A 26086-nucleotide genomic window follows, 5' to 3' on the forward strand; every position below is an offset into this window, starting at 1 on the left:
AGAAAAGGCCTGGCTGGGTGTGGTGGCTCACTCCTGTAATCCCAGCACTTTGGGAGGCTGAGGTAGGAGGACTGCTTGAGCCTAGGAGTTTGAGACCAGCCTAGGCAACACAGTGAGACCTCGTCTTTACAAAAAATACAAAAATTATCCAGGTGTGGTGGTGTGCATCTGTAGTTCCAGCTACTCGGGAGGCTGAGATGGGAGGATCACCTGAGCCCGGCAGGTTGAGGCTGCCGTGAACCATGGTTGCACCACCGTACTCCTGCCTGGATGACAGAGTGAGACCCTGACTGCAAGAAACAACAGCAACAAAAAAAAACAACAACAAAGGCCTGGAGGTGGGGAAGTTTCTGGGACCCTGGGGAATTCAGGGTTTCAGCCTAAAGAAGCGCTGAGCAGGAGGGTAGGAGCGGGTCAGAAATTCAGTCCTGGGGACAGCCTAAGGCCAGGTCCTGGGCTGGGGGTTGGAGGGGCAGAGCCAGCTCCTCTGAATGCCACCCTTGCCGCCTGTTGCTTGGTACCACAGCAAACAGAGCCTCTGGCAGGCCTGCCCTTGCTGCCTTAGCTCTCCTCTGGCGGGCAGCAGATGTCAAATGCCCAGCAGCTGAGGCTTCGCCAGCCTCCTCCCCTGGAATAGTTCGGGGGTAAGTCAGAAAATGACCAGCAGCCTCAAAACCTGGCTTTTTCTCATGCATACCTTACAAGGGTATATTTGGCTGCCCTGGGTGTTAAATCTTCCACCCCCTTGCATTAGACAGAGAAATATAAATATACAGCCACAGGCAGCACACTCAGACGCGAGGATGAATGAACATTTATCAACCCCCAGTCACGCACAAGCACACAGTCAGAGTCACACGCGGGACCATACGCATGCCCCCCACACAGAGTCAAAACCGCCAGCCCCACAAAGACACTCCACCATGGCACAATCACCACACACATTCACCCTGAGATCACACAATCACACATCCACATGCTCACACACAGACATGTACCCCACAATCACCGCAGAGTCACACAGGGGCACACAAGCCCACACACATTCAACACCACGGCATGCTTCCCCCACCGGCCTCCCAGGCACCCCAGCCCCTGGGGCTTGTTATGGTGCCGGCATTCTTCTGCGATTGAGTCAAAGACCTCCCCAGACAGGGTAGCTAAGTGGAAAAAGGAATCTGAAGGAAGAACGCCTGAAGCCCAGGTCTGGGAAGGGGCCCAGCAGCTTCTCTCTTGGGGAGAAAGACGTCAGTGCTGGTTTGACCCTGACACTAGTGGGCTGAGGACGTGGGGGGAGGTATGTCTTGAAGTTGACAGAAGTGGGCTGAGTGGGGTGACAGGTGGAGCAGGAGAGAGACCCCAGGAAGCCTCAAAGGGTGGGGCAGAAAGTGGGGTTAAATATGGACTCAATGTGATAGGCGTAAACTCCTTCGCAGTTCTCTCTAACCCCAGCCACCCAGCCCGCCCCCAGGCTCCAGGCTGTCCCCAAACGCGCGGGGTGTGGCCGTGAACCCTCCTCCCCGGCCGCGCCCTGCCCCGCCCTTCACGACAGCTGCCGGGGACAGCCCGGAGTGCCCAGAGGGTGGCTGCGGCCCTTCCCCTCGTGGGTGGGGACCAGAGGGCGCTGAGCGGCAGCGGACACCCCCAAACAGTCGCGGGAGAGGGGTGCTGGCTCCCTTTGAGCAGCCCGCCCAACCCTGCCCCCACCCTCCCAGGCTGGACAGGGAAGGTGCTCCCTGGGGCTTCAGACCCCCCTTCTGACTCCCCCTGCAACGGGACCTCACGAAAGGAAGGGTGGAGAGAAGGTTCGGGAAGACGAGGGGGCTGGGAGGTTTGGAAAGACAGCTCCAGGCCCCCGTTCCCACCCCCGCCCCAGGCTGGTCCGGGAGGGGCAGCCTCTCCCCGCCCCCGGGTCCGCGCGGCCGCTCCCTCCTCCCCCGGCAGGAGCCCCGGCCAAGTGGGCGCGCCCGGCCCGGGGCCGGCCGGGATCTGGTGTCGGCTGCAGCTGGCAGTGCGGCGGGCGCGGGCGCCGGAGCGAGGGGCCCGCGGGCCCAGCTATTAATAACGCGGCCGCCAGCCCGGGGTCGCGCAGCCATGGCCAGCCCGGAGCCCCGGCGCGGCGGGGACGGCGCCGCCCAGGCCGCGAGGTAGGACAGTGCCGGGCCCGCGTCGCCGCCCCGCTGGGGAAGGGGTGCTGCTGGACGGGTTCCCTTTCCCCCCGACCGCGGGCGTCTTTCGCCTGTCTAGGGGTAGTGGTCCAGCCGGGGTGGGGCACTGGAGCCGCCTCGTGAGGGGACATCGGGGAGTCGGGCCGTCCCGGGGTCCTGGCACCTCCGTTTGTCTGTGGCTTTTTATAATACCCCTCCCCCTCCCGGGGCTACATGAAAATTAACCCTTCCAGGCGAGTGGGCATCCACCGCTCAAGTGCCATTTGGCCCATAGCAGCCAAAGACACTTCTCGCTAGCCTTCATTCCTCCCTGCAAATGTCAGTTGGAGACAGAGGCCTCCCCTGCTGAATTGGCTGTGTGGAAGCCACTTGGTGCAAGGCTGGGCATCTGCCAGCTTGAAGTTAAGAGTCTGTCAGGGCTTGTTCTCTCCCGTCTGGCCTGGGATGGGTGGGGGAAGGGTCCAGGGGCCCTCCCCACTATCCCTGCTGGCAGGGCACGGCTGATTATTGGGGGAAGGGACCTGTGGCTGAGGGGTTTGGGGTGAGGTGTGAGTATTTCTGTCCCAGGTCATACTGTGGCTCTGGGACTTCCCAGTGTACCAAGAGGTGAGGGTGCAAATACACAGCTCCCGACACCCCTTCACTGTGACACAGGGGCACAAAGCTGAGCGGTCTTACACACACACACTCGCCCATACTGCTGTCCACACCTACAGCTACAGTCAGACACACGGACTCTTGCCTGCACAATGTCACATGGACTCCCAGCCACATCCCTGAACAGGGTTGGAGAGCTCTGCGGTTCTCTGGGGACAGGGACAGAGTGGCAGAGGCAGGCTGCCCAGGGCCCAAGGAAGCCCGAGGTCAGGGGCCCCAGCTAAGCTGGCTTCCTCTCCTCTGAGCCTCCTGTCATCTGCTTCTTTCCCTCCTCTCTCTGTTTAAAAGAGGCGGCTGTGTGAGGGCAGCACCCAGCAGAGGCCTGGCACCATGGGTGGGGTGGTGGAGGCAGCACGATGTGTGCTAACAGCACAGCTTGGAGGTCAGGAGGCCTGGGTTTTACTTCCAGCTTTGCCATTCGACCTTGGGCAGATTTCCTCCTTGGAGTTCATCTGGTTTCTGCCTGTCTGCCCTTACAGAGCCCCACCCTAGGATATAGAGCAGAATGAGAACTCTGCTTGTCCTTAGGAAACTCACTATCAGGGAGACAGACACATGTACTTCTGTAACTGGAGCAATAAGTGTGAAGATGTGCTGCATACAGAGTGCCCTGAGAACACACATGGGGCTGTCTGGGAGATACTTTACGGAAGAGATGAAGTTTGAGCAGGGCTTGAAGGATGAGTAGAAATTTGTTAGATAGATAGAAGTATATTGTGGGCCCGGCGCGGTGGCTCACGCCTGTAATCCCAGCACTTTGGGACGCCGAGGTGTGCGGATCACCTGAGGTCAGGAGTTCAAGACCAGCCCGGCCAACATGGTGAAACCCGGCTCTACTAAAAATACAAAAATTAGCCAGGCGTGGTGGCGTGTGCCTGTAATCCCAGTTACTTGGGAGGCTGACAGGAGACTTGCTTGAACTCAGGAGGCAGAGGCTGCAGTGAGTGGAGATCACACCATTGCATTCCAGCCTGGGCAACAAGAGTGAAACTCCATCTCAAAAAAAAAAAAAAGTATATTGTGACTGCTGCATGCCAGGCTTTTTATATGTGCTGTAGTTACCTCTTTTGGACCTCACGCCTGTCCTAGGAGGGTGGTAAATACTGCAGGCCTTCTCCAGCCTCCACCACTTACAACAGTTGTGGAACCTTGTGTGAGTTCTTACTCTGTGCATTGGCTTCCTCATCTATAAAATGGAGATAATAGATGAAGATTCTTTCTTTCTTTCTTTCTTTTTTTGAGACAGAGTCTCGGCTCTTGTTGCTCAGGCTGGAGGGCAATGGCGCAATCTCAGTTCACTGCAACCTCTGCCTCCCAGGTTCAAGCAATCCTCCTGCTTCAGCCTCCTGAGTAGCTAGGATTACAGGCACGCACCACCATACCCAGCTAATCGTTTGTATTTTTAGTAGAGACGGAGTTTCACCATGTTGGCCAGGCTGGTCTCAAACTCCTGACCTCAGGTGATCCACCCGCCTCGGCCTCCCAAAGTGCTGGGATTACAGGCGTGAGCCACTGCACCCAGCCAATAGATGATGAGGATTCTATAAATGAGTATTCATGTAAAATGCCTAGAATAATCTTGAACACGGTGAAGTCATTCCAAGGTGGGCGGCTCGGCACGAGAATGATGAAAGGGCCGTCTGCTGGGAAAGCAGGGACTGTTGAATATCAGAGTGAGTTTGGCTGGCTGAGCAGGTGCATCCTTCCTGGCCCTGGCTCTAGGAGCTCTGCCTTCCCAGGTAGTACAGGGTTGTTCTCTAGTTAGGTGGTTTTTGAGAAGCTGCAATTCTCAGCTGGACACCGTGGGCTTAGAGTAGGAGGTGTAAAAAGTTAATGCAAGCTCTAGGATGTCAAGCATTGGGTGGGTTGCAGGAATAATGTGAGAGGAAGCTAAAAAAGGTATGTTTGGGGCCGGGTGTGGTGGCTTATGCCTGTAATCCCAGCACTTTGGGAGGCCGAGGCAGGCAGATCATGAGGTCAGGAGTTCGAGACCAGCCTGACCAAGATGGTGAAACCCTGTCTCTGCTAAAAATACAAAAAATTAGCCAGGCATGGTGGTGGGCGCCTGTAGTCCCAGCTACTCGGGAGGCTGAGGTAGAGAATTGCTTGAAACCAGGAGGCGGAGGTTGCAGTGAGCCGAGATTGCACCACTGCACTCCAGCCTGGGCAACAGAGCGAGACTCTGGCTCAAAAAAAGAAAAAAAAAAAAAAGGTATGTTTGGGCCACATCTTTAAGGACCTTGAAACCATGCGTAGCAATTTGGGTATTTATTGGTGAAGTGGAGCAATAGTTCACTCTGTGTTGTAGCAAGTTAACTGTGGTGGTGTAGAGAATAGATTGAGGTGAGGAGAGGAGGAAGTCCTTTTAGAAGACCAGGACAAAAGTGCCAGTGAGACAGGATGACTTGGAGGAGGGCCCTGACAGTGGGATGCAGAAGAGGGGGATGGAGACTGTAGTCTTTCTAAGATAGAAAGGTCACTTTTTGGCCAGGCGCAGTGACTCGTGCCTGTAATCCCAGCACTTTAGGGGGCCATGATCCCTGGTGGATCACGAGGTCAGGAGATTGAGACCATCCTGGCCAACATGGTGAAACCCGGTCTCTACTAAATACACAAAAATTAGCCAGGCGTGGTGGCAGGCACCTATAGTCCCAGCTACTCAGGAGGCTGAGGCAGGAGAATCACTTGAACCCAGGAGGAGGAGTTTGCAGTGAGCTGAGACCACACCACTGCACTCCAGCCTGGGCGACAGAGTGAAGCTCCATCTCAAAAAAAAAAGAAAAGAAAAGTCACTTCTCAGTGAACTGGCTATACAGGGGAGGGAAAGAGCTGTCTGAAGATTTCTTGCCTGTGGCCGGATGTGGTGGCTCATGCCTGTAATCCCAGCACTTTGGGAGGTCTAGGTAGGAGGATCGCTTGAGCTCAGGAGTTTGAGACCAGCCTGAGCAACATAGTGAGACTTCATCTCTACAAAAAGTTAAAAAATTAGCGGGTGTGGCGCTACGTGCCTGTAGTCCTGGCTGCCCGGGAGGCTGAGGCAGGAGGATGGCTTGAGCCGGGGAGGTTGAGGCTGCAGTGAGCTATGATCATGCCACAGTACTCAGGCCTGGGCGACAGAGGGAGACTCCATCTCAAAAAAAAAAAAAAGACAAAAACAAAAAAACAGAAACAGGAAAGACCAAAGCTATTTGCATTTGAGGGGCAAAGCAGCAAGAGAGCACTCCCCAGTGGGAACTGACTGAGCTGGCAGGCAATAGGCAGCTGGGTCAAAGAGCTCAGATGTCAGAATGATGGAATCTGACTTCAAGAGCGTTTGACAGGATAGAAGGGTGGGCCAGTTCTAACAAGATGAACTTTTACAGAAACAAGAAATGTTGCTTACAAGCACTTGGTATGAAAAACTTTTTTTTTTGATACAGAGTTTGGTTTTGTTGCCCAGGCTGGAGTGCGGTGGCGCAATCTGGGCTCACTGCAAGCTCCGCTTCCCAGGTTCACACCATTCTCCTGCCTCAGCCTCCCGAGTAGCTGGGACTACAGGTGCCCGCCACCACGCCCAGCTAATTTTTTTGTACTTTTAGTAGAGACGGGGTTTCACTGTGTTAGCCAGTATGGTCTCGATCTCCTGACCTCATGATCCGCCTGCCTCAGCCTCCCAAAGTGCTGGGATTACAGGCGTGAGCCACCACGCCCGGCATTTTTTTTTTTTTTTTTTTTTGAGATGGAGTCCCGGTCTGTCGCCCAGGCTGTGGTGTGATCTCGGCTCACTGCAACCTCTGCCTCCCAGGTTCAAGCGATTCTTGTGCCTCAGCCTCCCGAATAGCTGAGATTACAGGCATGCACCATCATGCCCTGCTAAGTTTTGTATTTTTAGTAGAGACGGGGTTTCACCATGTTGGCTAGGCTGATCTCGAACTCCTGAGCTCAGGTGATCCACCCGTCTTGGCCTCCCAAAGTGCTGGCATTACAGGCGTGAGCCATCTCGCCCAGCCCTGGGGCACTGTTTTTGATACCCATCCCAATTTCTAGCTCTTGGGGAACTTAAGAATAAAGGCAAATTTAAAAAAAATCCTCAAAAGAGTGACAGTCTGAAAGCTGTCACTTGTGTCACAAGGATATGACACAAATGAAGAGGGCACTGGAAACCTGGACATGTATGGAATAACAAAGATAAGCTGGGTTTTTTTTGTTTTTTTTTTTGACAGGGTCTCTGTTGCCCAGGCTGGGGTGCACAGTGGTGCAGTCATGGCTCAGCACAGCCTCGACCTCCCAGGCTCAGGTGATTCTCCCACCACAGCCTCCCAAGTATCTGGGACTACAGGTGTGCACCATCATGCCCAGCTAATTTTTTGTATTTTTTTTAGAGATGGGGTTTCGCCATGTTGCCCACGCTGGCCTTAAACTCCTGGACTCAAGAGGTCTTGGCCTCCCAAAGTGCTGGATTACAGACATGAGCCACTGCACTTGACCATGGTTATCTTTTTTTTTTTTTGAGACGGAGTTTCGCTGTTGTTGCCCAGGCTGGAGTGCAATGGTGCAATCTCGTCTCACTGCAACCTCTGCCTCTGAAGTTCAAGAGATTCTCCTGCCTCAGCGAGTATCTGGGATTACAGGCATGCACCACCACGCCCAGCTAATTTTGTATTTTTAGTAGAGATGGGGTTTCTCCATGTTGGTCAGGCTGGTCTTGAACTCCCGACCTCAGGTGATCCGCCTGATTCGGCCTCCCAAAGTGCTGAGATTACAGGTGTGAGCCACCACGCCTGGCCGACCATGGTTCTCTTTAAGTGTTTAGATAACTTACACAGAAAAGAAGGTAGAAATATCTGATCCTAGAAGGAAGAATCAGGTAAATCCAGTGGCTAAAAGTTACCAGGAATTGCTGGGCATGGTGGCTCAATGCCTGTAATCCCAACACTTTGGGAGGCTGAAGAGGGCGGATCACTTGAGGTCAGGAGTTTGAGACCAGCCTGGCCAACATGGTAAAACCCCATCTCTACTAAAAATACAAAAATCAGCTGAGTGTGATGGCACGTGTCTGTAGTCCCACCTACCTGGGAGGCGGTGGCTGAAATGGCACCACTGCACTCCAGCCTGGGTGACAGAGCAAGACTCCATCTCAAAGAAAAAAAAAAGTTATAAGGAAGGTTTTACCTCAACGTTATAATTTTATTAGAACTGGGCTGGGCGCAGTGGCTCATGCCTATAATCCCAGCACTTTGGGAGGCCGAGGAGGGCAGATCATGAGGTCAGGAGTTTGAGAACAGCCTGACTAACATGGTGAAACCCCATCTCCACTAAAAATACAAAAATTAGCCGGGCGTGGTGGTATGTGTGCCTGTAATCCCAGCTGCTCAGGAGGCTGAGGCAGGAGAATCACTTGAACCTGGGAGGTGGAGGCTGCAGTGAGCCAAGATCGCACCACTGCATTCCAGCCTGGCAATAGAGCAAGACTCCGTCTCAAAAAAAAAAAGGCGTGGTGGTGCTACTTGGGAGGCTGAGGCAAGAGAATCGCATGAACTGGGGGACAGAGGTTGCAGTGAGCCGACATCACGCTATTGCACTCCAGCCTCGGCAATACAGCGGGACTCCATCTCAAAAAAAAAAAATTATTATAATTGTGGAACAAACAGTGGTGCCTCAGGTACGTTGAGTCCTTGGAGCTGCATAAGCAGAGACCATATGGTGATGTCGCTGGGATGCTGGCAGGGGATCTACACAGTGGTTGGGTGTGTGGAGGGGTGGATTGACAGAGTGGAGGGAGCAGACGAATGGCTGCTGACATCTAAGAACCTGAGGTAGTCTAGGCCCATGGCTGCTGGCTCCAGAATTGCACCATCCTGGGATTGTGGCTGCCCTTTCACTTTCAATCATTTCTTTTGCAGGAAAACAAGAGTAGAGGCCAATTCTCCTCTTCCAAAGAACTCTGGATCCCTAAATGAGGCAGAAGCCTTGAACCCAGAAGTTACTCTATCTTCAGAGGGGTCCTTAAACCTCGAAGACATTCTCTACCTGGAGGACACAGGTGACCTTGATGAGACACTCTATGTGCAAGAGACTGAGAAGGCAGAGGAGGCCCTGTATATTGAGGAGGCCATGCAGCCAGATGAGGCTCTGCATGTGGAGGAGCCTGGGAATCCAGAGGAGACAGTGTGTGTGGAGGAAACCACGGAGCCAGATCGGATACAGTTTGTGGAGGGGCCCGTGGAGCCAGGAAAGCCCACAAGCCCAGAGCACGTTGTTTATGAGGGAGAGACAGTCACAAGGGCGGAGAAATCTAACCCTGAGGAGAGCCTCAGAGCCGAGCAGAGCCCCAGCATGGAGGAGAACCTGAGCATAGAGGACCTGGAATTGCTAGAGGGGCGTTTCCAGCAGTGTGTCCAAGCTGTGGCCCAGCTGGAAGAGGAGAGGGATCAGCTCATCCATGAGCTTGTATTGCTCCGGGAACCAGCCCTGCAGGAGGTACAGCAAGTCCATCAAGACATCCTGGCTGCCTACAAGCTCCATGCCCAAGCAGAGCTGGAGAGAGATGGCCTAAGGGAGGAGATCCGGCTGGTCAAGCAGAAGCTTTTCAAAGTGACGAAGGAATGTGTGGCCTACCAATACCAGCTGGAGTGCCGCCAGCAGGACGTGGCTCAGTTTGCCGATTTCCGGGAAGTGCTGACTACAAGGGCAACCCAGCTCTCAGAGGAACTGGCCCAGCTCCGGGATGCCTATCAGAAGCAGAAGGAGCAGCTGCGGCAACAACTAGAAGCCCCTCCAAGCCAGAGGGATGGGCACTTTCTCCAGGAAAGCCGGCGACTCTCTGCCCAGTTTGAAAATCTCATGGCAGAGAGCCGCCAGGACCTGGAGGAGGAGTATGAGCCTCAGCTCCTGCGGCTCCTAGAGAGGAAAGAAGCTGGGACCAAAGCTCTGCAGAGAACCCAGGCTGAGATCCAGGAAATGAAGGAGGCTCTGAGACCCCTGCAAGCAGAGGCCCGGCAGCTCCGCCTGCAAAACAGGAACCTGGAGGACCAGATCGCACTTGTGAGGCAAAAACGAGATGAAGAGGTGCAGCAGTACAGGGTAGGCCCATTGGGCATGAAAAGAACTGAGGTCTTTTAACCTGGGGAAAGAGTGGCCAGAGTCCAAGGTCTTTGGGGCTGAAAGATAGTGTCACATGTAGGAAGAAAAATTTGTTCTTTGGGGCCACGCAATTTTTTCTCCATTCTTCATTCATTCAGGCCCATGCTAGGGACTAGAAGTTATCTGCACTGTTTTTTTTTTTTTTTTTTTTTTTTTTTTTGAGATGGAGTCTCGCTCTGTCGCCCAGGCTAGAGTGCAGTGGTGTGATCTCAGCTCACTACAAGCTCTGCCTCCTGGGTTCATGCCATTCTCCTGCCTCAGCCTCCTGAGTAGCTGGGACTACAGGTGCTCACCACCATGCCCGGCTATTTTTTTGTATTTTTAGTAGAGTCGGGGTTTCACTGTTGTTAACCAGGATGGTCTGGATCTCCTGACCTCGTGATCCGCCTGCCTTGGCCTCCCAAAGTGCTGGGATTACAGGCGTGAGCCACCGCGCCCGGCCTGCACTCTGTTTTTTTGCGACAGGGTCTTGCTGTCACTTAGGCTGGTGCAGTGGCATGATCACAGCTAACTGCAGCCTCGACCTCTCAGGTTCAAGCGATCCTCCCACCTCAGCCTCTTGAGTAGCTGGGACCACAACTGTGCACCAACATGCCCAGCTAATTTTTTCTTTTTTGAGACAGGTGCAATCTTGAGGGCTCACTGCACCTCAAACCTCCTGGGCTCAAGCGATCCTCCTGCCTTAGCGCCCCCAAGCAGCTGGGACTACAAGTGTGTGCCACCATACCTGGCTAATTTTTTGTAGAGACAGAGTTTCACCACGTGGCCCAGGCTGGATTTGAACTCCTGAGCTCAAGCTATCCGCCTGCCTTGGCCTCCCAAAGAGCTAGGATTATAGGTGTGAGCCACCGCAGCCGGCCAATTTTTGTATTTTTTGTAGACAGGGTTTTGCCATGTTGCCCAGGCTGGTCTTGAAATCCTGGGCTCAAGTACTTTTAATGGCAAAAGCTGCAATTAATTTTGCACCAACCTTAATAGAATCCTCTCATCTTCACTTTCCTTTTATGTGCATTTGTCCCCATCTCTCTTGCATTCAAGTTATTTCTGATTAAGTGTGAGCCAGTTCTAATCCCTTTTTAGAACAGAGTGGGATATAAATACTAAGTGAATAAACAATTACGTAGTCCCTCCTAGACTGTGAACTTTCAGAAGGTAGGGAATACATTTTACTTATTGTTGTATTACTCTCTGCTACTCAAGGCTCAGAGCACATGTGCTGCTGGGCACTAATGAGAAGACTGTAGTGTGGTGCTCTAAGCAGTACTTTAATCTTTTGAAACACTGATTCCTTTGGATAAACTTAGAAATCTATGTCTTCCCAGAGATTGTGATATGCCCTTAAGGGAACAAGTTTCTCTGTTGAAATGGCTGCATTCACTTCACTGAAGATTTTGTCAAGCTTTCTGTGGTTTGTATTATGAAAACACTCTGTCTGGGAGCGGTGGCTCACGCCTGTAATCCCAGCACTTTGGTTGGGAGGCTGAGGTGGGTGGATCACAAGGTCAGTAGTTTGAGACAAGTATAGCCAATATGGTGAAACCCCGTCTCTACTAAAAAGACAAAAATTAGGGGGGCATGGTGGCACATGCCTGTAGTCCCAGCTACTTGGGAGGCTGAGGCAGGAGAATCGCTTGAACCTGGGAGGCGGAGGTTGCAGTGAGCTGAGATTGCACCACTGCACTCTAGCCTGGGTGACAGAGTGAGGCTCCATCTCAAAAACAAAACAAAAAACAAAAAAAAAAACACTGTGGTTTTTGGGGTCATAATACTGAATGTTTTTTATTTTTATCTTTATTTATTTATTTTTGAGACAGAGTCTTGCTCTTTCACCCAGGCTGGAGTGCACTGAACCAATCTCGGCTCACTGCAAACTCCACCTCCCGGGTTCAAGCAATTCTCATTTCAGCCTCCTGAGTTGCTGGGACTACAGGTGCCCGCTACTGCACCCAGCTAATTTTTTGTATTTTAGTAGAGATGGGGTTTCACCATGTTGCCCAGGGTGGTCTCAAACTCCTGAGCTTAGGCAGTCCACCCGCCTCGGCCTCCCAGTTATTTTTACAGAGTCTCGCTCTGTCACACAGGCTGGAGTGCAGTGGAGTGCAGTGGCATGATCTCAGCTCACTGCAACCTCTGCCTCCTGGGTTCAAGCAATCCTCCTGCCTCAGTCTCCCAAGTCGCTGGGATTGCAGACCTGTGCCACCATGCCCAGCTAATTTGTGTATTTTAGTAGAGATGGGGTTTCACCATGTTGGTCAGGCTGGTCTCGAACACCTGACCTCAGGTAATCCACCGGCCTCAGCCTCCCAAAGTGTTGGGATTACAGGCGTAAGCCACCACACCCAGAAGTAATACTGAATGTTTTTAAACTCTTCATATTCCCCTTACCCTATTTTTTAAAAAATTGGTTCACAGTCTAGTGAAAAGTCATTTATTTAGCATCAATACTATCCTTAACAGCCAATACTCAGACAGACATTACATTAATAGTTGTATCTCAGAGAAGAAAGTAAAAGGTGATTTATGAGAGGTGCAGGTAAAAGGGCTGTGGGATAGATGATGATGATGATGATTATTATTATTTTTGGAGATGGAGTCTGTCACTCTTGCCCAGGCTGGAGTGCAGTGGCGCTCAGCTCACTGCAAACTCTGCCTCCCGGGTTCGCGCCATTCTCCTGCCTGAGCCTCCCAAGTAGCTGGGATTGCAGGCGCCCGCCACCGCGCCAGGCTAATTTTTTGCATTTTTAATAGAGACGGGGTTTCACCGTGTTAGCCAGGATGGTCTCGATCTCCTGATCTTGTGATCCGCCCGCCTCGCCTCTCAAAGTGCTGGGATTACAGGCATGAGCCACTGCGCCCGGCCGGGATAGATTATTTTTAGGCGCTGGTTAAATCAGAGAACTCTTCATGGAAAAAGAGGTGGAATTTGAGCTAGGTATGAAAGCATAGGGAGAATCTAGACCAGTGCTGCCCAACAGAAATATAATGCAAGTCACATAAATAATTATAAATTTTCTAATAGCCACATTAAAATAGGCAAAAATTCAGCTGAGCTAAGCCTGAGGGGAGCAGGGGAGAAAAGATATAGGTAAAATTAATTTAAATATATTTTATCTAACTCAACATATCTGAAATATAATTAGTAACTTGGCTGCAGGTGACAAGCTTGAGTTTTGGACTTTATTCAGTAGTCTGCTTCATCATTAAAGGGATTTAATCAGGGAAGTAACATGATTGCCTTGCTACTTTTTTTTTTTTTTTCTGAGATGGAGTCTCCCTCTGTCACCCATGCTGGAGTGCAGTGGCACGATCTTGCCTTGCTGCAACCTCCACTTCCCAGGTTCAAGCGATTTTCCTGCCTCAGCCTCCCAAGTAGCTGGGATTACAGGCGCCTAACACCATGGACGTGGCTAATTTTTTTTTTAGTCGGAGTCTCTTCTATTGCCTAGGCTGGAGTGCAATAGCATGATCTCGGCTCATTGCAACCTCTACCTCCCGGGTTCAAGCAGTTCTCCTGCCTCAGCCTCCCGAGTAGCTGGGACTACAGGTGCACACTGCCACGCCTGGCAAATTTTTTGTTTTTTTTGTTTTTTGAGAAGGAGTCTCGCTCTGTCACCCAGGCTGGAGTGCAGTGGCATGATCTGGGCTCACTGCAACCTCTGCCTCCTGGGTTCAAGCGATTTTCCTGCCTCAGCCTCCCGAGTAGCTGGGACTACAGGTGCATGCCACCATAGCTGGCTAATTTTTTCTATTTTTATTAGAGACAGTGTTTCACTATGTTAGCCAGGATGGTCTTGATCTCCTGACCTCATGATCCACCTGCCTCGGCCTCCCAAAGTACTGGGATTATAGGTGTGAGCCACTGAGCCCGGCCAATTTTTTGTATAGTAGGGACGGGGTTTCACCGTATTGCCCAGGATGGTCTTGAACTCCTGAGCTCAGGCAGTCTGCCTGCCTCAGCCTCCCAAAGTGCTGGGATTACAGGCATGGGTCACCACGCCCGGCCCTAATTTTCGTGTTTTTGGTAGAGATGAAGTTTTACCATGTTAGCCAGCTGGTCTTGAACTCCTGACCTCAGGTGATCTGCCTGGCTCGGCCTCCCAAAGTGCTGGGATTACAGGCTTGAGCCACTGCCTGCCTCTCTCTCTCTTTTTTTTTTTTTTTTCTTTGGAGATGGAGTCTTGCTCTGTCACTCAGGCTAGAGTGCAGTGGCATGATCTTGGCTCACCAAAATCTCCGCCTCCTGGGTCAAGTGATTCTCCTGCCTCAGCCTCCCGAGTAGCTGAGATTACAGGTGCCCGCCACCAGGCCTCGCTAATTTTTGTATTTTTAGTAGAGATGGGGCTTCACCATCTTGGCCAGGTTGGTCTCCAACTCCTGACCTCGTGATCCACCCGTCTCGGCCTCCCAATGTGCTGGGATTACAAGAAGTACTGGTGGCAGGATATAAAGTGGGCTAGAGATGCAGAGCAATGGAGAATAATTAGAAAGCTACTCTAAGGAAGAGGTTAAGATGGTTTCAGATTTGATGATTTGTGCATCTTCCCAAGGATTGTTTTCCAAAGATAATCTTATGACACAAAGCTTTAAAAAGAATATTCAGAAGTCTGTCTATCTAATCTCTATCAAATGAATCTTTCTCTATTGAGAGGAAGTCTTGGTCTTCCTGCCTCAGCCTCCCGAGTTGCTGAGATTACAGGTGTGAGCCACCTTGTCTGGCCTGAAACACTCTTGGTAGTATAATAGCTTCTCTTGTTGCTATACCATCATTAAAGTAGGAAGCAAGGTCTGAGGGCCCTAATTTTTCTTTCTGAAATGGCTTCCTAAACTGTTTGCTAAAGTTCTATTTCATCAACTTACCTTTTTTTTTTTTTTTTTTTGTGACGGTGTCTCACTCTGTTGCTAGGCTGGAGTGCAGTGGCACAATCTTGGCTCACTGCAACCTCTGCCTCCCGGGTTCAAGCGATTCTCCTGCCTCAGCCTCTCAAGTAGCTGGGACTACAGGCTCACGCCACCACGCCCAGCTAATTTTTGTATTTTTAGTAGAGATGGGGTTTCACCATGTTGGCCAGGATGGTTTTGATCTCCTGACCTTGTGATCCGCCCGCCTCGGCTTCCCAAAGTGCTGGGATTACAGGCATGAGCCACCACGCCCGGCCCATCAGCTTACTTCTTAAGGGTGTCCCTTTAATCCTTAGGCTGCACTCCACTCTTAACGTTGCCTCTATCATCACCTTCATCAATTCATTCAACAGTTTCTAAGTGCCTAATTACTGTGGGCCAGGCAGTGAGCTATGTGCTGGCAATAGCAATTAGAAATAGTATGTGTGGCCGGGCGCAGTGGATCACAAGGTCAGGAGTTCAAGACCAGCCTGGCCAAGACGGTGAAACCCTGTCTCTGCTAGAACTACAAAAAAATTAGCCAGGCATGGTGGTAGGCACCTGTAATCCCAGCTACTCAGGAGGCTGAGGCAGAATAGCTTGAACCTGGGCAGCAGAAGTTGCAGTGAGCTGAGATTGTGCCACTGCACTCCAGCCTGGGTGACAGTGACTCACCTCAAAAAAAAAAAAAAAAAAAAAAAGCCAGGCGAGGTGGCTCACGCCTGTAATCCCAGCACTTTGGGAGGCCGAGGCGGGCGGATCACGTCAAAAGATCGAGACCATCCTGGCCAACATGGTGAAACCCCCATCTCTACTAAAAAATACAAAAATTAGCTGGGCGTGGTGGCATGTGCCTGTGTTCCCAGCTTCTCGGGAGGATGAGGCAGAATTGCTTGAACCCGGGAGGCAGAGGTTGCAGTGAGCCGAGACTGCGCCACTGCACTCCAGCCTGGCAACAGAGCAAGACTCCGTCTCAGAAAAGAAAAAAAAAAACAGTGTGTGTGTGTTGCGGGGTGGGGGTAATGCTCCTGCCCTCAAAGAGTTTGTACTCCAGAGGCCGGGTGCGGTGGCCCATGCCTGTGATCCCAGCACTTTGGGAGGCAGAGGCGAGTGGATCATGAGGTCAGGAGATCGAGACCATCCTGGCTAACACGGTGAAACCCTGTCTCGCTAAAAATACAAAAAATTAGCCGGGCGTGGTGGTGCGTGCCTGTAATCCCAGCTACTCGGGGGCTGAGGCAGAATTGCTTGAACCCGCAAGGTGGAGGTTGAGATCGCGCCACTGCACTCCAGCCTGGGCGACAGAGACTCCGCCTTAAAAAAAGTTTGTACTCCAGAAGGAAGCATAACAGACAAAATGAATGTATTTCGTAAAATCTAAGCACTGTTGATTTTAACATGCATCCTGATCGGAGATGTTAAAATGTGGCAGTCTTGGCATCAATTAAACATATTTCAATGTTATAAGCACTGTAATAGCTGTAGTGATAAGGCACTGTCCTGATGAAAACAGGCATGACTACCCCAGCCTGGGCAAAGAGGGGACATTTCATAGATCAACAATAGCTAGTATGTACTTGAAGTTCTTTACACAAAATAATTCCTTTAGTCCTTACATCTCTATGAGTTAGGTATAAGGCATTTGAAAAATAAGAAGACAGAGGTAAGGCAGAGCAGTGATTTGCCCAGGGTTAGGCAGCTTGAGAGTGATGGAGCGAGGATGTAACTCCTGAACAATCTAGCTTGAGTCCATACTCAGGCTCTTCAAGATGCTGGAGCTGAACCTTAAGAATGAATTCATGCCAGGAGCAGTGGCTCACACCTGTAATCCCAGCACTTTGGGAGGCCGAGGCAGGTGGATCACCTGAGGTCAGGAGTTCAAGACCAACCTGACCAATATGGTGAAACCCCGTCTCTACTAAAAATACAAAAATTAAGCTGCCTGTAGTCCCAGCTACTTGGGAGGCTGAGACAGGAGAATCACTTGAACCCAGGAGCCGGAGGTTGCAGTGAACCAAGATGGTGCCAGTGCACTCCAGCCTGAGCGACAGAGCAAGACTCCATCTCAAATAATAATAATAATAATAATAATAATAATAATAATAATTCACTGGGCAGGTAAGGGAGAGGTCTTCCAGACAGAGGGAACAGCTCATACAAAAGCATGGAAACACAAAAAGACATGTTTTGGGAAGTGAGCTTAGTGGTGGAATCACAAGGAATGTAACTAGATCCAGCTGGGACTAAACATTTTTTTCTTTTTTTTTTGAGACGGAGCCTCGCTCTGTCTCCAGGCTGGAGTGCAGTGGCGCAATCTTGGCTCACTGTAACCTTTGCCTCCCGGGTTCAAGCCAATTCTCCTGCCTCAGCCTCCTGAGCAGTTGGGACTACAGGCGTGTGCCACCATGCCCAACTAATTTTTGTATTTTTAGTAGAGATGGGGTTTCACCACATTGGCCGGGATGGTTTTGATCTCTTGACCTCGTGATCCGCCTTGGCCTCCCAATGTGTTGGGATTACAGGCGTGAACCACCGTGCCTGGCCTACTAAACACTTTTATGTTTTTTTTTGTTTTTTTTTTTTTTTTGAGATGAAGTCTCGCTCTTGTCCCCCAGGCTGGAGTGCAATGGCACGATCTCAGCTCATTGCAACCTCCGCCTCCCAGGTTCAAGCAATTCTCCTGCCTCAGCCTCCCGAGTAGCTGAGATTACAGGCACCTGCCACCACGCCCGGCTAATTTTTTGTATTTTTAGTAGAGGCTGGGTTTCACCATGTTGGCCAGGCTGGTCTCGAACTCCTGACCTCAGATGATCCACCTGCCTCAACCTCCCAAAATGCTGGGATTACAGGCATGAGCCACTGTGCCTGGCCAGTTTTATGTATTCTTTAGACTAGTGGTTTCCAAAACTAAAGTTTTCTCTAAAGCTGTGGACCTTCTCCCCCAGATAATTTTACATAGAATGCAATATATAAAGCAGTTAAAAGTGGAGTTATTCTCTAACGGAAAAGTACCAAGGGCACTCCAATTTGGCCAGCTTTTGGGGTTGCACAGAAAGTTTGAGAACCGCTAAAAAGCCTATTACCTTGAGTATGAGCTCTAAGCCAATGGCAAATCCTGGCTCTATCACTAAGTTGGAAACTTTGGACAAATTACTTAAGCTCTGTGGCTCAGCACCCTCACATGAAACATGAGATTAATACTACTCCCATATCCATAGGGTTGCAAGGAATGAACTAGTAAGCCACTTTCCCAGAATTCCATGACTATACATTGATTAGACCTCTTCTTCCCCTTTAACTCTTTACTCATCCTTTAAACCCATTTCCCTTCTTCCTGAAGTTTCCCGATATCCTTAGTGTGCGACAGATAACCCTCCTGTTTCCACAGCACCTATTACTTTATACTACTATTGCTGTAGCAGTTCCCCTTTTCCTGAGTTGGGGAATGTATCCTTTCTTTGTCTTTGTCCTGTGTAGAAAATTAAAACTGGCAATGCTGTCAATGCAAGTGCTGGGGCAACTGTAGACAGACATGTACTGGCCCTTGAGAAATTAGTATCTAGGTAGAAGGCAGCAGAAAACAAGGGACTGGCTGTCTAGGTGAAAAAAGTGGCAGGAACACAGGCACACAGATCTGAGTTGGTTAGGCTAGAGTAGTGCCATCACTGCAAGCCACAGATGTCATTTTAAATGTTCTGGTAGCTCTATTAAAAAAAAGAAACAGATGAAATTAACTTTAATGCATTTTATTTAACCCAACACATATGTTTCAACATGTAATCAGTATCAAATATTTTTGACGTATTTTACATTTTGTGTGCTGTCTTAGAAATCTGCTGTGTATTTTACACTTACATTACATCTCAATTGAGACTAGTCATATTTCAAATGAGTCCTATGTGACTAGTGACTTCGGTACTAGTAGTCCAGGGCCAGAGGAAAATGTTCATACGGAAGAGTAACAGAGGTTCAAGTTGGAGGTAGGGGTCAAACTAGAGGGGGTCTGAATGCCACTAAAGAAAGTGGAAAGCCTTTGAAGGATTTTGAGTTGATTGTAAAGTTAATCTAGTGGTTAACACAGGATTAAGAGAGACCATCCTTAATGCCACTGTAGCAATCCTTCCTTCATTTCATTGAGGCTGTTCCACTCTGTCACAGCTTATCACTGGTGGTGCAGACTGCTTTTCCAAGCATGTACTTTTGTACCTTACCAACGGGTCTGGTAGGTAGTGAGGACTGAGCAATCAGGACAGCAGTATGCAGATGCTTCCCTCTTCAGATGACACACTCTTAGGCATGGCTGGGCACTAAAAAAGGTCCTTTGACAATGTTGGTGAAAGCTGAGATTCAGCCAGAGTATCAAACAGTGCGGATTGATGTGCCACAGGTACAATGTCAAGTATGACTCAGAGGACAAATTATCTAGATCCTTCTAATAATAGCATGTACCCCAACAACTGGATTCCTTAGTATTCTTCAAAATCTGAGGTAAAATCACTCTCGCTTTAAAAGATACCAACTTCACCCCTTCCTCTCTTCCCAACTCCCTCCTGCTTCCTTAAGGATCCATGCCAGCTAGCAGGTAAACCAGAGACTGACTTGCTGACATCTTCCTTACCTTATTCCTCAGGTATACATCCTAGGCAGGGAAAATTTACAGAATGCATCCCAGCCTGATTTTGGAAGAATGAGAAAGTTATCTGAGGGATCCCAAGGGCCTCCTGTGCATACCATCTTTATCTTCCAACTTAGAACTAACCAAATTCAGTCTTTTTGTGTAATGAAAAAAGGATAAGCTGGGCACAGTGGCTCACACCTGTAATCCCAGCACTTTGGGAGACCGAGGCGGGAGGACTGCTTGAGCCCAGGAACAAGACCAGCCTGGGCAACATAGCGAGACCCTGTCTCTATACAAAAATAAAGAAGAAAAAAGGATGCAGGAAATTAACAATAGGATAGCCAACACCCTCACTAAAGCATCAATTTCCATATGATGTTAAGTACCAGGTAGAAATATCTCTGACTTTAAGGAGCTTTGGACACAAAAACTTTTCCTTAAACAAGCCATTTATTTTCTAAACATGGACTTCCACTAGTTGTGTAACTCTCCTAGAATTCTAGCCAATATTTAATAATTGTTGCCACACTTTTGTATTTCAACTTAAGTATTTTATATTATTAAAAACTACCAATTATCTTAACAAACCTGCACATGGAGGGAGAGGTATATGAAACTCAGCCCACTAACTAGACCAAAATCCTCCTCAATGACACTAAGGTTGTAATACTAAAAAGTCCCGATCACCCTCCCAGGATTCTATTAAGCAAGCTGTGGTTAACAGACAAGATGCCTTTTTGGTCATCATTTTCAAAAGCATTGTCACTTTTTTTTCCAAGACACAACTTCTTTGAACCTGTTTCATAACCTATCATATAAATACCAGCCTCAATACTGCTATCAAGATTAAACAATGAACAAAAAAGTGTTTTATAAATAAGAGTGGACAATGTGAGTTTTTATTGTTTGGCTCATTAGAAATGTTCTTGGCCATCTCATGCAGGAACAGCTGGAGGAAATGGAAGAACGCCAGAGGCAGTTAAGAAATGGGGTGCAACTCCAGCAACAGAAGAACAAAGAGATGGAACAGCTAAGGCTCAGTCTTGCTGAAGAGCTCTCTACTTATAAGTCAGTTTCTGCTGCTATACAAATCTCATCTAATACTGGCTGAGGGGATGGTGGGAGGGCTTAGGGAAAATTTTACCTTAGAGTCAAAAACAAAAAGAGGATTTGGGAAATGATTTTCAAATTGTGCTTATCCAAAAACACATGGAAAATGGCTCTCTCTTTTTAAAGGGCTATGCTACTACCCAAGAGCCTGGAACAGGCTGATGCTCCCACTTCTCAGGCAGGTGGAATGGAGACACAGTCTCAAGGTGATCTTTGTGAAGAGAAGAGTGGTGTTTGCATTGTTACTGCTTTCCTAACAATACTAATTAATGCCTTAAAAACAGGCCGGACGGGGTGGCTCACACCTGTAATCCTAGCACTTTGGGAGGCTGAGGAGGGTGGGTCACCTGCAGTCAGGAGTTCGAGACCAGCCTGGCCAACATGGCGAAACCCCGTCTCCGCTAAAAATACAAAAATTAGCCGGGCATAGTGGCAGGCACTTATAATCCCAGCTACTCAGGAGGCCAAGGCAGGAGAATCGCTTGAACCAGGAGGCAGAGGTTGCAGTGAGTCAAGATCACAATACAGCACTCCAGCTTGTACAACAGAGTGAGACTGCCTCAAAACAAAACAAAAACCCAAAAAACAAAAACAACAAAAAACCCTTGTGTGCCTAATGTACAAGGGGATAACCCAAACCTCCAAAATGCCTGAGTCAGGCATTCAGAGTTCATTTGGAATGTTTGTTTCTAGTAGGACTCAAAATATGCCCTGATTATCACCACGAATTCTGTGGCATCTAGGCTTTGGGCATCTTGTTTCCTCATCCTACCCTACCCACCTGCTATTCTCAGTTTTCCTTATAATAGCAGAGAAAGCAGTTGTGCTATCAAAAATAATAAACATATCTATCCATTAAGTTCCTTATATAATATTCAAAGGCTGTGGTTTTGGGTGGAAGCAGAGATGTTCATGTTACACAGACTTACTCTTTTTTTTTTTTTTGAGACGGAGTCTTGCTCTGTTGCCAGGCTGGAGTGCAGTGGTGTGACCTCTGCCTCCCAGGTTCAAGTGATTCCCCTGCCTCAGCCTCCCAAGTAAGCTGGGATTATACGCACGCACCACCACGCCTGGCTAATTTTTTGTATTTTAGTAGAGACGGGGTTTCACCATGTTGGCTAAGATGGTCTCAATCTCCTGACCTTGTGATCCACTTGCCTCGGCCTCCCAAAGTGCTGGGATTTCAGGTGTGAGCCACCATGCTTGGCCTACACAGACTTAACTTTTAGACACTGACAAAACTGAAGGCATCTTTCTGACCAATCACCTACTCAGGATCCCTCCCCCAATGTTTTACCAGTATATTCTGATAAAAGTTCTAGAGTCCGTGAAAGAAACTAAGGATAAAAGAAAGTCCGTGTCAAGTTGTACATTATACAGATGCCTATAAATTTTATTCATTTCCTAAACTTACATCAAATTCACAACTTTCTTTTTTTTTTGAGACAGAGTCTCGCTCTGCCACCCAGGCTGGAGTGCAGTGGCACGGTCTCGGTTCACTGCAACCTCCACCTCCTGGGTTCAAGTGATTCTCCTGCCTCAGCCTCCTGAGTAGCTGGGACTACAGGAGCATGCCACCACGGCCAGCTAGTTTTTGTATTTTTAGTAGAAATGGGGTTTCACCATCTTGGCCAGGCTGGTCTTGAACTCCTGACCTTGTGATCCACGTGCCTCAGCCTCTCAAAGTGCTGGGATTACAGGCGTGAACCACCGCGCCTGGCCCACAAGTAACTATTGTTGCTTTTTCTAATTTTCTAGGATTTTATTTTATTTTTTTAAATTTCTTTTTAGTAGAGATGGGGGGTTGGGTCTTGCTATTTTGCCCAGGCTGGAGTAGTGGCACGATCTTGGCTCACTGCAACTCTGCCTCCTGGGTTCAAACAATACTCCTGCCTCAGCCTGCTAAGTAGCTGGGATTACAGGCATAAGCCATCACACCCAGCCTTGAGGATTTTCTTATACTGTGTTTGAATCCACATGACTGATAATATGCTTAATGTTTGAGAAATTATAACCTTGCAATTGAGGTTAATGATCTACTAACTACCTTTGTGTTGATCAGATTGTGTACAATCTGGAAAAGACAAGGACTAATCCAAAGAAATGAAACTACAGAATTTCAGGCATTGTAATTATACCTGTGAGAAGTTAACCTAGCAGAGAAAACGTTTAACTATCCCTCCCATCACCATCACCATTCATTCTATTTGACAAACAGGAGGCATCCAAATATTTGCTAGGGGAAAGTCATCCCTGATCATCCATAAATCACACTGTAACAATCTCTTCTCAACAAAGCCTGCAGTAACTAAACCTCAGAAGTTCACTGTTATAAACTTTTTCTTTCAACTTTACAGGGGCTGTTTAGAAATATATGGCCAAATCTGTAACCCGGAAACAGCAAAAAACTTCTTAGCAAAGGATCACTAAGTACCCTTTGGACGTACTCTTCCAAACAGACAAGAGTGCCAGAAACTTGGCAAGCAATTCATCCTGTGGAAGTTGCAAATACTGGCTGACCTGCTTAAAAAGATTCTAAAGTTGGCCGGAGGCAGAACATGTCAACTCTTTGCTGGATTCTATTTCATCTGCTGTTGATACTGATCTCAATGCACCAAGGAAAGGAAAGATGAGCCTCCTGTCTTCCAGCAACAACCCTCACATATGCACTGAGTAAAAGATGAATGTATGGACACATCTGGGAGTATTTTAAAGAATGTATCTTGCCTTGTGTTGACCCAAACCAAAAACATTTTTGAGGGGCACATGGGGGGTCAAAAAGATAGCCAATTTCCATTACATGGGTTTACAATTTTCATTCTTTTGTGCCACGAGTGTTAGAATTTAAATGAATACTTTTACAAAGTCTACTTTTTGTTCAAGGATATGCTGACCCATATAGTTTACTCTTAAAATTGTGTCAAGGTATTTCTCACTATACTCTAAAACAACTAGACTTGAAAAGAAACCAGTTGAGATTTGAATCTAATGGTTAACGCTATTCAGATTTTCCCAAAGATCTTACCTCATGAAAGTAGTTCTGGGTCAGAATGATCTACTCAGTTAAAAAACAACAACAAAAAAAACTAAGCGATTAGGAAAAAACAGGAATTTTATCTGGTTATTGCATCTGGTGATAGAGGCCTTCAAAGCCTATTATTTCTAACCTAAGTAAAGGCCCCAGTGAAAAACATACTGGGGAGATAAAACCTCTCTCTGAGAAAAGGTTCAAGCACCTTTTCCAAATTTAAATCTTGCCTTAAATTCTCTCTACCACACTGCCTTTGACACTCTTGGAAGTCCATGTAGTTCTCTACAGATAGACTTCAAAGAAACGTTACCTTATCAAAGACTAATCTGTGCCACCTCTGATTCAGTGTTTTATGTCTTTCACTTTCCCTGGGAAGGAGTAAAGTTCTTTTCTACAGCTCTGGGACTATTACATTTAATTCTGCTCTTGATAGTCAAAGACCATGGACAACAACTGTCATCTGAAGGACTCTTCTAGAAGCCAGAGACTGGTGTTTGATGGATGTTTTATACTAAATAAAACCCATCAGCATGGGGTTATGTAGAAAAGCAATTTATTCCATTTTAAGCACTTACACAGTTAGTCATGGAGAGTAACAGGCCTGCTGGTGAAACAGGTCACCCAAAATGGAGATGGCATCAAACTAGTGGTCAAGGACTAACTCCTAAAAAAAAAAGCAACTCTTATCAAGGATTAATTTAATTTTTAAAACAAATACAAGTTATTGATTCACTCTTCTCAACTTGACAGTCTACCTGTGGTATAACTGTCAGGTAAAAACATACATCTTTACAACTTGGTGGTCCCAAGTTAAAAAAAAAAAAAAAAAACACCAACAAAAAAAACACCATTTCACAGACAGGAAATAAACAACATGAAAACAGCTCAAGAAATACACTAACGAGCAAAAATATATGAATATATGGGGAAAGAGGAACGTGTTGTTTTGACTTAACTGAAGAAACCAAGAGGAAACTGGTCTACGTATGAAAATGTGCATACTGGAAAGTCAGGTGTCAAGATTTTCGAGTAGGAATCTATATGACTTGAATCTCCCCCTATTTCCTGAATAAAAGTGACATCTTTCAGTATTTATACTTCATGGCTCAGACACCTACCTCATTTGGCTCTATTCCTTACTCACTCTAGCCTTTACTTAAATGAGTCTGAAAAACTTGGGGATATAGCATAAGAAGAAAAATAATCACACATAATATTCCCCTTTCTGTAGCTACTTTAGACCTGGGTTACTAGAAAATTCCTGAAGAAAATTTCAACGTTAAGTCTGTGGCTTTGTTGAATCAAGCCCCCCTATTAATATTTAGAAAACACCCACGGTTTGGGCTAATAGCATTATCGGTGGTACCTATTATATAGAGGGATAGCTGAATAAAGTCTGTCTCAAAACCAGTGTTAAATCACTCTCAGGGTTGAGAAGAAAAAAGGGGAGTCTAAAATCACAACAAGTAAAGACATATCTAGGACCCTTGTCCTTCTGGATCCACGCTTCCTTCAGGGTCTTCATCATTATAAATGTTCTCTGCCTGCCCAAAAACAAGAAAAAGAATTTAAACATGAAGACTTCTTCTAAAACTCAAGGTTTCAACAACAGATTAGGCCAGGAAGCCAGACAGTAAATACTTTATAGCTTTTGGGCCACACAATCTGTGTTACAACTATTCAACTCTTGGATGAAAGTATCCGGAGACAACCTATAATGGGTAATGAAATAGTAATTAGCATGATCATGTTCCAATAAAAATAAGCAGCTGATCCCCAGATGCGTGATTAGGACATTCCCACAAAACTGCAGTGTGGATACTATTTGTCTTGATAACCAACATTCTTGAGTTCTTTAACCAGGCATTATAATTTTTCTTTCCTTTTGAGATGGAGCCTTGCTCTGTCTCCCAGGCTGGAGTGCAGTGGCACCATCTCGGCTCACTGCAACCTATGCCTCCCAGGTTCAAGCAATTCTCCTGCCTCAGCCTCCAGAGTAGCTAGGATTACAGGCACATGCCACTACGCCTGGCTAATTTTTGTATTTTTAATAGAGATGGGGTTTCACCATGTTGGCCAGGCTGGTCTCGAACTCCTGATCTCAGGTGATCTGCCCACCTCGGCCTCTCAAAGTGCTAGGATTATAGGAGTAAGCCACTGTGCCCAGCCTAACCAGACATTATTAATAATAGCCAAAAAGTAAAAACAACCCAAATATCCATCAACTACTAAAATGGATACACGATATATCCAATCCATATGATGGAATATTATTTGGCATAAAAAGCCAGTCAGGCCAGGTGTGGTGGCTCACACCTGTAATCCCAGCACTTGGGAGGCTGAGGCAGACAGATCACTTGAGGTCATGAGTTTGAGACTAGCCTGACCAACAAGGCGAAACTGCATCTCTACTACAAACACAAAAATCAGCCATGTGTGGGGGTGCACCCCTGTGGTCCCAGCTACTTTGGAGGCTGAGGCATAAGAATTGATTGAACCTGG

General features: G+C 48.0%; 2 protein-coding genes across 4 annotated transcripts in view; one reads left to right on the forward strand and one right to left on the reverse strand.

The window, feature by feature from the left end:
* The first annotated feature begins 1983 nt into the window (after nt 1-1983).
* SYNC (syncoilin, intermediate filament protein) lies at nt 1984-24681 on the forward strand. 3 transcript variants are annotated; one of them, XM_016958383.4, is made up of 5 exons: nt 1984-2147; nt 8708-9887; nt 20387-20511; nt 20680-20759; nt 22911-24681. In XM_016958383.4, the coding sequence occupies exons 1-5, from the start codon at nt 2095-2097 to the stop codon at nt 22919-22921; spliced, it is 1449 nt and encodes a 482-aa protein (XP_016813872.1). In that variant the 5' UTR covers nt 1984-2094; the 3' UTR covers nt 22922-24681. The 3 variants fall into 3 exon arrangements, with proteins under 3 accessions (XP_016813872.1, XP_016813876.1, XP_054521267.1); XM_016958387.4 differs by lacking the exon at nt 20680-20759; XM_054665292.2 differs by having other exon boundaries at nt 1998-2147; nt 20680-24681.
* RBBP4 (RB binding protein 4, chromatin remodeling factor) overlaps nt 24121-26086 on the reverse strand; it is a 29602-nt gene continuing 27636 nt past the window's right edge. Inside the window, 1 exon segment of the mRNA NM_001246374.1 lies at nt 24121-25128. Within this exon segment, the coding sequence (NP_001233303.1) occupies nt 25063-25128 (66 nt within the window). The 3' untranslated portion in view covers nt 24121-25062.

This window comes from Pan troglodytes, chromosome 1, assembly GCF_028858775.2.
Source record: "Pan troglodytes isolate AG18354 chromosome 1, NHGRI_mPanTro3-v2.0_pri, whole genome shotgun sequence".
NCBI classification, from domain to species: Eukaryota; Metazoa; Chordata; class Mammalia; order Primates; family Hominidae; genus Pan; species Pan troglodytes.